The 14413-nt window shown below is 38.9% G+C and overlaps 1 protein-coding gene across 2 annotated transcripts in view; it reads right to left on the bottom strand.

Annotated features, from left to right (window-relative positions):
• The window catches only part of LOC124861709 (transmembrane protein 47-like), a 49387-nt gene that overhangs the window by 9384 nt on the left and 25590 nt on the right, over nucleotides 1–14413 (bottom strand). For both annotated transcript variants that reach the window (XM_047355632.1, XM_047355633.1), the window contains exon 5: nucleotides 144–284. In XM_047355632.1, coding sequence (XP_047211588.1) covers nucleotides 144–284 — 141 coding nt within the window. The remainder of the gene's footprint in view (nucleotides 1–143; nucleotides 285–14413) is intronic.

The raw sequence follows: 14413 nt of genomic DNA, 5'->3' as shown, positions 1-14413 counted from the left end.
TTTTAATAAAATACACTGAAATTTGTGGATGAACTGTAGCAAAATGATAAAAACATAAAGCATTTTTGCAAGGCACTGTATAGAGTTTCGCCTGGAACCCAGGACTCCAGCATGCGTATTTGAGAACTTGAGTGTGTGCTGACCTGCAGCAAAGAGCATGAAGGCAACAGGAGCGTAGAATCGCCGTCTTGTACCGATGCACACGGCAACCAAAGCAACTAGAAATGACATCAACACCAAGGCTCCGCCCCCGAGCAACAGGGCTAGCGTGGCAACCTGCCAGTCTGGGAGGGGGAAATGGGGAAAGAGAAGAAATGTTATAAAAAGGATAAAAATGTAATTAATATAGAGATACATAACATTTTGATGCAAGTGACACATTAAAAAGCATTTAGAATGCTGACTTTGGAGTCTGTAGTCCAGACACATAAAGAATACAGAAAACTACTGTTACATATAGAACACATACAGTACTAACCAGACATTCCTGCACCTTCCTCAATATTACTTTCAGGATGTTTCCCACCTCCCAGACTGGTTCTGTCTTGGTTTTTATCCATTAAGGTGAAACGTTTAATGTCTCATTTTTGCTGCTGTTGTTCCAGATTTTTTTCCAAATACTGAAGACTGGCTGTACTGTGTCAATATTTATATGTAATGGTGGGGATTTTTGTACTCTTCTCCTGACTGATACTTACATACAATGACCTCATTTGGTTCCTTTGAAACCTCTGAAGTTTGGCTTCAGCTCAAAGATACAAATAAGCAACTGTCAAGAAAATCCTGCTAGGACACATGAACATTATCTCAGGTTAACCAGACTAACTTAAGCAGACTAACTCTAACAGATGGTAGGTGTCTACCCAAGAAGACTGAACACTGAAAGTGAATCAAAAGGTGCTTCAACAAAGTATTAGTTTAAGCGTCTGCAAATACAAAACCTGGAGTTTTAACATGAATGCGCAGACTTTGTATCTGTTGTACTATTTATTAAACAAAGGTAATGGAACTTAATTGAACAAATTGAAATTTCTGAATGAAATATTCTCCACATAATAAACTGATTTATCATATTTTTTTAAATAAAAAAAAGGTACTAATGGCCTTTAAGTTTTTCGAAAGTGATCTGACAGGAAATGGTGGACGTGGGGATGTGGGGTGTACATGCGGCAAACTTCAACAGGGCTGAGATTGAACCCATGACAGGCTGGCTAATGGAGATATGACCTGTCCAACTTATTTCAAACTGTCACCATTTAAATAAAAGCTGGAGCTTCTATTTAAATAATGTTTAAGTAATAATGACAGAATTATGCTTTTGTAGCATTCTGAGAAACAAATGAGATACAGAAAGACCTTGAACGTGCCTCTTTGGGGGACATAAAAATACAACAAGAGAAATTACTTTCATTTATCGGTGGGAGGTTGTATGCACAGAAAGAGATGCAGGAGAAAACAAGGGGTGCAAAGGAGGAGCAAGACAGAGTGAGGGGTGTTAAATTAGAGCAAAAGACAAAAGCCAGTTGCAGTAGAGGAGAACCTGAACAAAGAAAGTGTGAGAAAAGCAAGGTCAAAGAAATGGATTGGAAAACAAATAGGCTAAGAAAAGAGAGGCAGTTTAAATTATGTTAAGTAGATGATGAAAGGTTTTGGTGGCTTTTAGATGCACTAACATAGATAGTCAGAGAGAGGCCGGGCTGAAGAGAAATAACGGAAAGAGTTGAAGAACTTGCCAAGGATCCGGTGAAGGTACAGTCAAGGGAGAAGAAGATGTAGGGGTGGGAGGTGGTGGGTAGCACAGTGAGATGGAGAGTAAAGGTACAGAATTGAGAGCAGCCCTCAAAAAGACTTGGCTAAAAAGCTTTGCTAGCTTGTTATCAAAAATCCATATACATTGCCTTGCAAAGCTATTCGGCCCCCTTGAACCTTTCAACTTCTTGCCACATTTCAGGCTTCAAACATAAAGATATAAAATTCAAATTTTTTATGAAGAATCAACAAGTGGGACACAATCGTGAAGTGGAATGAAATTTATTGAATGTGTCAAACTTTTTTAACAAATAAAAAACTGAAAAGTGGGGTGTGCAATATTATTCGGTCCCCTTGCGTTAATACATTGTAGCGCCACCCTTTGGTGCAATTACAGCTGTAAGTCGCTTGGGGTTTGTCTCTATCAGTTTTGCACATCGAGAGACTGAAGTTCTTGCCCATTCTTCCTTGCAAAAGAGCTGCAGCTCAGTGAGGTTGGATGGAGAGCGTTCGTGAACAGCAGTCTTCAGCTCTTTCCACAGATTCTCGATTGGATTCAGGTCTGGACTTTGACTTGGCCATTCCAACACCTGGATACGTTTATTTGTGAACCATTCCATTGTAGATTTGGCTTCATGTTTTGGATCATTGTCTTGTTGGAAGATAAATCTCCGTCCCAGTCTCAGGTCTCTTGCAGACTCCAACAGGTTTTCTTCCAGAATGGTCCTGTATTTGGCCCCATCCATCTTCCCATCAATTTTGACCATCTTCCCTGTCCCTGCTGACGAAAAGCAGGCCCAAACCATGATGCTGCCACCACCATGTTTGACAGTGGGGATGGTGTGTTCAGGGTGATGAGCTGTGTTGCTATTACGCCAAACATATCGTTTTGCATTGTGGCCAAACAGTTTGATTTTGGTTTCATCTGACCAGAGCACCTTCTTCCACATGTTTGGTGTGTCTCCCAGGTGGCTTGTGGCAAACTTTAAACAAGACTTTTTATGGATATCTTTGAGTAATGGCTTTCTTCTTGCCACTCTTCCATAAAGGCCAGATTTGTGCTGTGTACGACTGATTGTTGTCCTATGGACAGACTCTCCCACCTCAGCTGTAGATCTCTGCAGTTCATCCAGAGTGATCATGGGCCTCTTGGCTGCATCTCTGATCAGTCTTCTCCTTGTTCAAGATGAACGTTTAGAGGGACGGCCGGGTCTTGGTAGATTTCCAGAGGTCTGATACTCCTTCCATTTCAATATGATTGCTTGCACAGTGCTCCTTGGGATGTTTAAAGCTTGGGAAATCTTTTTGTATCCAAATCCAGCTTTAATCTTCTCCACAAGAGTATCGTGGACCTGCCTGGTGTGTTCCTTGGTCTTCATGATGCTCTCTGTGCTTTGAACAGAACCCTGAGACTATCACAGAGCAGGTGCATTTATACGGAGACTTGATTACACACAGGTGGATTCTATTTATCATCATCAGTCATTTGGGACAACATTGGATCATTCAGAGATCCTCACTTAACTTCTGGAGTGAGTTTGCTGCACTGAAATGAAAAGGGGCCGAATAATATTGCACGCCCCACTTTTCAGTTTTTTATTTGTTAAAAAAGTTTGACACATCCAATAAATTTCATTCCGCTTCATGATTGCGTCCCACTTGTTGTTGATTCATCATAAAAAATTTGAATTTTATATCTTTATGTTTGAAGCCTGAAATGTGGCAAGAAGTTGAAAAGTTCAAGGGGGCCGAATACTTTCGCAAGGAACTGTACATTTGTATATGGGGAGCATTTGAAACTGAAGGGCGGTGAAAACCACACACAAAGAAACAAATGCAAGCTTACATTAAAATGTAAACAAAATTCATTTTGCATGGTATTCATTTTTAATGACTGGAATTATTCAAATTTAATAATGCATATTAGTTTGTATATATAATGTCCAATAATGGTTAAATTTGAACATTAACCCATTTCTTTTAGTAATGAACATTCTGATTAAAACCCATCTGAAGATGCTGGTTAAGTCAACTGTTGTGTGTTATTTCCAGCAGAGAATAAAGTGTAAAAATCAAGGAAAGTTTTGAACACGTATTGAATGTTTTTATCATTACCAACAATTCAAATGTTGTATTACTATAAATTTTATTGTTTGAATGATTAAAGTGATTAAATTTAAATAGTCTTAAAATTTGCAATTTAACCATTGTGTTGGAAATGCTTACAAATTGGTTGGAATTCAACCAAGTTATTTAAATGTCTGTTAGCTATTTAGCTGACATATTATTTACTAAGAAATGTTAGTTGAACTCTACCCAAACAAATTATGCTAATTGTGATAACAATTTTCTAAGTTAAATTTTAACAAGTTGTTATATCACTTTAAGAGATTGAGCACCCATAAAACTAGCCAAAATTTGATCCGTTGTCTTATTATTACAACGCAAGGTTGTGGAAAGCTTGGTGTTGAGACATGCTAAGTCCATAAAAGAACCTGGCTGTTATTCAAACCCACAACCTTCTTGCCTAAAATCACCACTGCTATATACAGTAGGGAGAACAATATTTGATGCACTGCTGATTTTGCAGGTTTTCCCACTATCAAAGCATGTAGAAGTCTTTCATTTTTATCATAGGTACTCTTTAGCTGTGAGTGCCGGAATCTAAAACAAAAATCCAGAAAATCACATCGTGTGATTTTTAAGTAATTAATTAGCATTTTATAGCATGACATAAGGATTTGATCACCTAACAACCAGTAAGAATCCCGGCTCCTGTTCTCCACTCATTACCTGTATTAACTGCACCTGTTTGAACTCGTTATCTGTATGAAAGATACCTTTCCACACACTCAATCAAACAAACTCCAACCTCTCCACAATGGCCAAGACCAGAGAGCTGTGTGAGGACATCAGGGATAAAATAGTAGACCTCCACAAAGCTCGGATGGACAACAGGAAAATAGTCAAGCAGCTTGGTGAGAAGGCAACAACTGTTGGTGCAATTATAAGAAAATGGAAGAAGTTTAAGATGACAGTCAATCTCCTTCGGTCTGGGGCTCCATGTAAGACCTCACCTCGTGGGGCATCAATGATTATGAGGAAAGTGAGGGATCAGCCCAGAACTACACAGCAGTATGGAGGTAAATTTGTCTCAATATTATTCAAACAAATAAAAATCTAATCTCAATCAAAAAAATTAATTGTGGTCAAAACTTTTGGAATATTCAATCAAACAAAACTAATCTCAATCAAAAAATATTAAGTTGTGATCAAAATTTTCAGAGTTGTATCGATTATTATTATTTTTTCTTAATGGAATATTTTATTTTGGGGAGAAAAAAAAATTGTTTGAAAACTTTTTTTGATTAAAATGACTCATTTGTTCTCAGGAAGAGAAATTATTTGCAAAACATAAACTTTTATTTGCGCATGTCAAAAATCTTTGGTTACGACTCTGGCTCTTTTGGTTTTGACGCTCTCTGTTTTTGGTTGAACTCCACGAATTTTGAGTTCTGGGAACATGAACATCCTGGGCGGGGCCTAAAGACGAACGCTGTAAGACGTTTCCCTATTGGTTAGCGCTGACTAAAGCTGTAGACTCTGATCCCCCGCATCTCTGAACTTCTGCTCGAACTGCAGGGCTTGCAGCGTCGCTTCAGTGAGGAGACATCAACTGTATAGAAGAAAACTGCGGTCAAGTGAGCCGACAGTCAGAAATACGCGGTGATGTCAGCCGACACTAGCTCTCTCTTAAAGATTAGCGTCACGCATACAAGGCACATTACGTTAATGGAGCAGAAAGGACCCGATCCTGGCAACGGTTGAGAAAATAAGAGGAAAACAGAAATGTAGCCTAGTGAACATTTATATTAATTACATTTTTACAACGTTCACATTCATGTTTTATGTAAAATAATAAATATTTAATATTTTACTGTACAGTTTTGTAGAAATACCTTGTCAAAGTACCTCAATGCTTAACCAGTATACAGGTCCTTCTCAAAAAATTAGCATATTGTGATAAAGTTCATTATTTTCTATAATGTAATGATGAAAATTTAACATTCATATATTTTAGATTCATTGTACACTAACTGAAATATTTCAGGTCTTTTATTGTCTTAATACGGATGATTTTGGCATACAGCTCATGAAAACCCAAAATTCCTATCTCACAAAATTAGCATATTTCATCCGACCAATAAAAGAAAAGTGTTTTTAATACAAAAAACGTCAACCTTCAAATAATCATGTACAGTTATGCACTCAATACTTGGTCGGGAATCCTTTGGCAGAAATGACTGCTTCAATGCGGCGTGGCATGGAGGCAATCAGCCTGTGGCACTGCTGAGGTCTTATGGAGGCCCAGGATGCTTTGATAGCGGCCTTTAGCTCATCCAGAGTGTTGGGTCTTGAGTCTCTCAACGTTCTCTTCACAATATCCCACAGATTCTCTATGGGGTTCAGGTCAGGAGAGTTGGCAGGCCAATTGAGCACAGTGATACCATGGTCAGTAAACCATTTACCAGTGGTTTTGGCACTGTGAGCAGGTGCCAAGTCGTGCTGAAAAATGAAATCTTCATCTCCATAAAGCTTTTCAGCAGATGGAAGCATGAAGTGCTCCAAAATCTCCTGATAGCTAGCTGCATTGACCCTGCACTTGATAAAACACAGTGGACCAACACCAGCAGCTGACACGGCACCCCAGACCATCACTGACTGTGGGTACTTGACACTGGACTTCTGGCATTTTGGCATTTCCTTCTCCCCAGTCTTCCTCCAGACTCTGGCACCTTGATTTCCGAATGACATGCAGAATTTGCTTTCATCCGAAAAAAGTACTTTGGACCACTGAGCAACAGTCCAGTGCTGCTTCTCTGTAGCCCAGGACTGGGGAATGCGGCACCTGTAGCCCATTTCCTGCACACGCCTGTGCACGGTGGCTCTGGATGCTTCTACTCCAGACTCAGTCCACTGCTTCCGCAGGTCCCCCAAGGTCTGGAATCGGCCCTTCTCCACAATCTTCCTCAGGGTCTGGTCACCTCTTCTCGTTGTGCAGCGTTTTCTGCCACACTTTTTCCTTCCCACAGACTTCCCACTGAGGTGCCTTGATACAGCACTCTGGGAACAGCCTATTCGTTCAGAAATTTCTTTCTGTGTCTTACCCTCTTGCTTGAGGGTGTCAATAGTGGCCTTCTGGACAGCAGTCGGGTCGTCAGTCTTACCCATGATTGGGGTTTTGAGTGATGAACCAGGCTGGGAGTTTTAAAGGCCTCAGGAATCTTTTGCAGGTGTTTAGAGTTAACTCGTTGATTCAGATGATTAGGTTCATAGCTCGTTTAGAGACCCTTTTAATGATATGCTAATTTTGTGAGATAGGAATTTTGGGTTTTCATGAGCTGTATGCCAAAATCATCCGTATTAAGACAATAAAAGACCTGAAATATTTCAGTTAGTGTGCAATAAATCTAAAATATATGAATGTTAAATTTTCATCATGACATTATGGAAAATAATGAACTTTATCACAATATGCTAATATTTTGAGAAGGACCTGTATGCTTTGCCTAACTTTGAGGAATTTATTTCTCCAAAACCAAGAGAGGTGACAACACAATCTCTTCAGATTATATTAGAGGGTCATCTATATTACAACCGGAATTAGTATTTCATAATTTCACTGTAGGTTTCTGGAGAAATACACAACTACCCCAAGTGTAGTATAAACCAAGTCCATGTCGGGCAGGGCAGATGGCATCCCATAATCCTGTGTGCTGTCCTCACCACCCGTGATACTTCCTTCCTCTCATGTGCAGTTCCCACGCCCCTGTCATGCTGAGACACAGAGTGCTTTCCACCGTGGCCCTGTAGACATTTGTAAGCAGCTGAGGAGAGAGAACAATCTGTTTTCATGTCCTGATGAAGAAGAGTTGTTGTACCTTCTTCAACAGGCGAGGGGTGTTTCCAGTCCAGGAGATGTCAGAAGAGATCTGGATGCTCTTGCACTTTAAGCTGTCCAGACCACTTCCCACAGGACCTCATCGACCTCACCAAAAAGAAGCGTTTGTGTATGGGGAAAGAACGCTGTCAAAAACAATGATTCTATTACCTGGCTTTGTACCATATTTTCTTGGTCCGTCATCTTGGCGCTAGTCCTGCTGCTTCTTCTTCTTCTTCTACCGAGATCACGTGACGCCAAGTCGCTGATGTAAATTCGTATTCTCAAAGAAAATAAATCGTATTCACAAACATATTGTATTCATAAAGAATAAACCACAACTATAAACTTGAACTTTGTCTTTGTAATTTCTTGAAGCTGTTACATTTTATTTTGTATTCTTATAAAGAAAATATACAATACCTCTTTTGGATTTTACTTATGCACAACTATTGACTAATATGCACACATTTCCATCTTTACATACACATTGTTTTTGACAGCGTTCTTACCCCATATTTGTGGTACTTTGTTGGAGTAGTTGTTCATGTTCCCAGCACTCAGAATTCGTTGAGTTCAACCAAAAACAGAGAGTGTCAAAACCAAAAGAGCCAGAGTTGTGACCAAAGATTTTTGACACGCGCAAATAAAAGTTTGTTTTGCAAATAACTTTTTTCTCTTTGTGAGAAAAAATGAGTCATTTTAAAAAAAGTTTTCAAACTATTTTTTTTTCTCCCCAAAATAAAATATTCCATTAAAGAAATAATAATAAATCGATACAACTCTGAAAGTTTTAATCACAACTTAATATTTTTTGATTGAGATTAGTTTCGTTTGATTGAATATTCCAAAAGTTTTGACCACAATTTATTTTTTTGATTGAAATTAGTTGTTTTTAATTGAGATTAGTTTTATATTTGATTGAATAATATTGAGACAAATTTACCTCCATACAGCAGGACCTGGTCAATGACCTGAAGAGAGCTGGGACCACAGTCTCAAAGAAGACCATTAGAAACACACTACGCCGCCATGGATTAAAATCCTGTAGCACATGCAAGGTCCCCCAGTTCAAGTTAAAAATCACACAATATAATTTTCTGGATTTTTGTTTTAAATTCTGTCACTCACAGTTGAAGAGTACCTACGATAAAAATGTAAAACTTCTACACGCTTTGCAAGTGGGGAAACCTGCAAAATCGGCAGTGTATCAAAAACTTGTTATCCTCACTGTACAGTGAGGACAACTCACCCACACCAGTCTAAAATAGTAGCTTTAAGTCCCACACTATATACCACAGAGTATTTTTTTCAAGTTTATCCAAGACATAGTAAGCTTTGGGAGGACAGATATAAAAAAAAAATCTTAGAGCATTTATTATCAGTTGGAGAGCAAAATTTCTTATTTTTACTCGTTCTGCAGTATGTCTGCGGTATCACAGGCCTGCTGGTGTATTTCTCCTACCCCACCACTTTCTTCTAGCTGCACACAAACACACACGGGTTTAGAGTAGAACATTTAAATTGGAGCCAGGAAATGTGCCAATTTGTAAGACACAAGCACCATGCTGTTCTGTGCTTCCACCTATTGCACTGAGACAGTGTAATACCTTTTGCTGTAATGTGACTTGTTGCCATGTGACAGGATTACCAGAGCACACTGTCACATTTTTTTTCTTTTATTGTAGAGATGGACCAGGCTGTTATGCAGATCTACAGTTTTTATACAATAGGTTGCTGCATTTAAATCAAACTCAAACAGACTCTGTCACGGTTGACCCAACATTAGACTGAGAAAGATAAGAAGCACTTACGATGTTACTGAAACAGATATTATAAAATAACAAATTGTCATCTTCAGTTAGGAGGTTGAAAAAAACAAAAGTTAGGCACATGCCAACCTGATCTACTTTTCCCACAATCTGATCCAGTGAATTAAAGACAAATTAGAGCTTATTTGGAGAGTGTACGGCAGACCCTTCATTTTCTTAAAAATATATATTTAAAAAAATCTGTTCAATCTCAAAAGTTCTTCATTTTGTTGTAAATATGCATAGGCCGGTTACCAATAACAAGGTATGCCAATACTTTAAAAACAAGCATTAACATTTACTGTTGTACACTTATTAGGGTTCAAAAGTACTTTAAATAAGATGCCTGGGAAAGGCTAGAGCTCTCTAAAGCTTTATGGAGCACAGTTTAGCACACTACTTCCCCTTCCCAATGCAATCCTGCACACTGCTCCGTCAGCTAGCTGAAAGAAGGCTCCTGCACTATTTGGAAATATTTCTGGTTGCAAAAAACAAACAATTCTGGTGTGAAAATTAAACAAGTGTCACCAAGCACTCTTGTCATTGAACTGTAGTTAGCTGACCATAACCAACACATCTAAGACAAATGCTTCTTTCATGTCTACATAGGGGACATGCCACCCTCAACTAAAATTAAATTTGATTTTCTCTCCCGTCCAACATTTTTTATTTTACCATTTTTATTCAGTTTTTTTATCATTCTAAATTAGTTTTTAGGCTGCATGAAGTTGTTACCACTGTTGCCTGGCACCAAGAAGGTCCGGGTTTCAAATCCTGGCCAGGGCCTTTCTGCAAGGAGTTTGCATGCATGTGTTCTCCTCGGCATCCTGTGGCTCCCAGAGGGATGGATAAATAAATGAGTTTTAATGTAGTTTTGGTCTGGTGTTTGTTTGTAAAAAAACAGTTTATGAAAAACATCTTCATCACAGTTTTAACTCTTTTATTTAGCAGTCTTTTGCCTGGCCTAAGCAGCTGCTAACTTTTCTCGCCAGTCAGGAATTCTCCCTGAGCTCAAGCTGATTGCTACCTACTGCAAAGGTCCATAACTACTTCAGTCAATCAATGGCAACTATCATTTTTGATATTGAGTATTTAAAAACAAAAACTAATATAAAATCCTATACATTTGTCCTATGCCTCTCTGATGAAAAACGAAAAAGGTACTGCAGGTGGCAAAAGTTACGTTTATTCAAAGGTGACTATTTACGCCTCACACTTTTTAAGAAACAGGAATTTCACTGAGTAAATGGTGCTTTTTAATTAAAAAATGTTCATAGGACCAGACAAAGTTCTACCAGGGTTTTTCTTTGCAGGTTTGATCCAGTTTTGACTTGGATAATTCCTAACAATGACGGACACAGCTGTGGATGGAAACCCGAGGGCAAGAAGAATTATCTGCTTAGATTCCACAAGCCATAGCAAACACATGGAGGACAGTCCTCTGGTCAAACGACAACAAAATCTAACTTTTTTGGCCTACATGTAAAATGCTGTGTGGTCAAAAACCAACCCTCAAAACACCATGCCCAAGGTGTAATATGGTAATTGCAGCATCATGCTGTGGGGATGCTTTTTCTACAGCAGGGACCAGTAAACTGGCAAGAGCAAATGGGAAGACTGATGGACCTAAACACAGGAGGTTTACCTTCCAGGAGCCATTCTGATGCATATTCATGTATTGACCTAGTCAAAGTCCACCCAGTCTAACTGGAAGTGAGATGTCCCAAAAAGACTGAAAGGTGTTTTAAAAATATTGACTTACATGCATCCCACACCTTTCAGGTTTCTACTTGTAAAGTTATGCATAAATCCCCAATAAAATGCATTCAAGTGAAATGAATACTAGAATGGCAAGGCACAGTATACTGAAGGCACAATCGTGCACCTCTGAACCAATAGTTGTTATTGTTGGACCAACAGGCAGAGAAAATAAATAATGAGATAAATGCCTAATGGATTGAATTTATATAGCACTTTTAAAATCTTATCGACCACCTCAAAGCACGTTACAATACAAGTCACAATCACCCACTCACACAAACATTACCCAGTGTTTATTGATTACCTGCAGGTTTTTTTTTTCTATCAGACACACTTTTAGATATTAGAGGCACATTTCCCCTTTTCATCCAGACACTAGATCTGGGTAATTGACAGTCATCTTTAAACCCAGAAGAGTCCGTTTTCAGTGTAATCTTTATGAATCCATATTTATACCTTTCAGACTACAATGAAAACCTGATATTACAAGTCTGCTTTCTAAATGCTGTTGTAAATGTGTTGCGAAGGGTTTTTACAACAGCAAAAAGAGTTCTCCAACAGACAGGGATTTTAAGTCTGAGCACACAGACTTGATCCATGTTTTATATGAGCTTCATAAATGCCAGCTTATACTTCAAAGAAGCAACAATGGTTAACTTTGATTATAAAATTAAGTTGATTCAACATGATTACACTTGTGGTTGTAGTTTCTACTTGCATTGGTTTGACTTCAACAGAAACACCCTATGAATCAGGAGATCAAACAACTATTTACTGTAAAAAAGGGCACCCTACCACATAAGGACATTGATGATCGTTATACCCATCTGCCATAAGGCTGGATACTACATGATTTCCAAATCCTCATTCAGCTGCTACAAATAGAACGAGCGTCTCTGGAGGGAGCTCTGAGAGGGGAGATGCAGTCGGGAAGGGAGGAGGAGGAGCAAAAAAACAAAAAGGAGGGGAAGAAATGTGACCGTGAAGAAATAGCAAGGGGAGATGGTGAGGAGGAGGATGGCGAAATAACAATGAGGAAATGATTAAAATTATAAATGCATGAACAAAGAAGTCGTTGAGGACAGCGGACCAAAGCGGAATAAAATGTAAAGAAATTGATAAAAGAAGTAATAGGAAAGAAACAATGGAAGATGGCTCAGTGTTGAGGGAAAAATCTTGGTCAATTGTAGAGAGTGGATCAATATCAATGAAAAAGAAAGATGAGTTGAGGGAAGAATGGGGAGACAGAATTTAGGGAGGGTAGGGGTTCTGTCTTCACTGACGACTGATCTCACACTGCTTTAGGAGACAGAAGCAAGAAAGAAGAAGCACCACTTTGAGTTTATTTATCTCAGTGGAGGGTGCACATGTGACTGACACAGGCACAGGCTTCTGTTACCTTCGCCTCTAAGGATAAACACCCACTGTAATGTTTTTGCATCTGAAGTTTTCCACTAAGTGCACAGCAGACATCAGATCCACGGTTTCTGCAAGAAGCTGATTCTTTAGTCTTAAAGGCTGGTTTGTTGTTTGAGATTCTTGTTCCTCAGACATGTCTGTGTGTTCAGAAAAGTTTCGTCTGGATGCATTTACTGCAGGAATCACATGCCTGCAGCATATTTGGCATCTACTTCAAAACAGTAGGAAAATCACATGAGAATTTCTCTCATTATTCCGCACGTGTTTTATATTTGTGGTAGCTTTGATTTGCATAATTGCGAGAATGTATAAATAATAATTATATATAAAATTACCAAATATTTGATCATTTCACCCCTTATGTTGACATCAAGGGTATAATACATCCAGCCCACGATCCAACACGATACATGATGCTGGCTCCAGAGAGTGAGATTTTTATTTTTTGCTTTACAAAAAAAAAAAAAACAGAATAAAGGTTTCAGAAAATTGGTTTTAAAACTGTAAAAATCAGTACCATGGTTCAGTCTGTGCTGCAGCTTTTATGCTCGTCTAATTCCAAGGCAATCCTTTTATCAACAAAAGCACTTAAAGATTTTTCTGTGTTTTCACAAATAAAATAAAAGGTTCCAGGTTAGAATTATCCAGTTCAGGTTTGGTCAGCCTGAGTGTTTAACATTTTTAACTGGAGACAATCAAAGGCTGTTCATACTTTTAGTACAGGAAGCTTTGAAGTAGATGTTTAGTGTTGTTAGGGGCCAACGGTAAGCAAGTTTTCTTACAGGGCTAACAACTTGTTTGTATCCTGCCTGTATTTCTCTCACAGTTTCTTTTATCGTCTAAATACTGACAAGGCTGCCACACAAATGATCTGAATGCACAACTCGATGAACTTTGAAGTCCGACAGTGAAACATTGGTAACACATTGCCTGACCCGATGACTCTTGAGTTGTTGGTGTGAACATTATGAAAGCATGGGTCCATCCTTAATTGTATCAGCAATTCAAGGTGGTGGCAATGTAATGATGTGGAGGACATTTTCTTGTGGCTCAACCCGAGTAAAAGCAAGATGTACCGAGCAAAGTGGCGGGTGAGTGTATACTGGCAGACAAATGTAGTCTCTGACTTCCAAAGTTGTGGTCAACATAGCTTTTTGCACCAACTTTCAGTTGAGTTTGATATCACCACAAAAATAGAATCATTAGTGAATGGAAAAATGACCCGATTAAATAAATCCAAGAAAGTTGGGACAAGCAAGAAGGAATTTAGTTTTAAGATCAATGCGGGTGAGACGGTAAGACACACACATATCAGCCAACACCTCTACACACAAACCGTGCAGACACCTAATTAAAGAGTCTGGGTCTGGAGTATGGATGTGAGTAGGTATGTGTGAAAAGCAAAGAATGTGTGTGTGTGTTGGAGGGGTGTGTGTGTGCTCCGTACATGAGAGAGGAAGGGGAACGGACACGCAACAACAGAGAAATCAGAGTGTGACATGAAATATTTACAGTGGCTACATAGAAGACTGTCCAGAAATAGGTCAGCTCAAGATGGCAGCCTCTTACTGGCACACACCATTTACATGCATGCAGACACTGAAACTCCCCTTCTGTCACACTTAGACTCAATCCAGTCCTCCCTCACATACAAGAGTGCCACAAAAACAGGTGTACAAACATAGCATCAGTCATCTCTTAGGTATTCAGGGCTTGTACGCACAATACCTTT

Source organism: Girardinichthys multiradiatus, chromosome 24 (genome assembly GCF_021462225.1).
Source record: "Girardinichthys multiradiatus isolate DD_20200921_A chromosome 24, DD_fGirMul_XY1, whole genome shotgun sequence".
NCBI classification, from domain to species: Eukaryota; Metazoa; Chordata; class Actinopteri; order Cyprinodontiformes; family Goodeidae; genus Girardinichthys; species Girardinichthys multiradiatus.
Note: the sequence above shows the minus strand (reverse complement) of the source record. Positions and strands in the feature narration are given on the sequence as shown.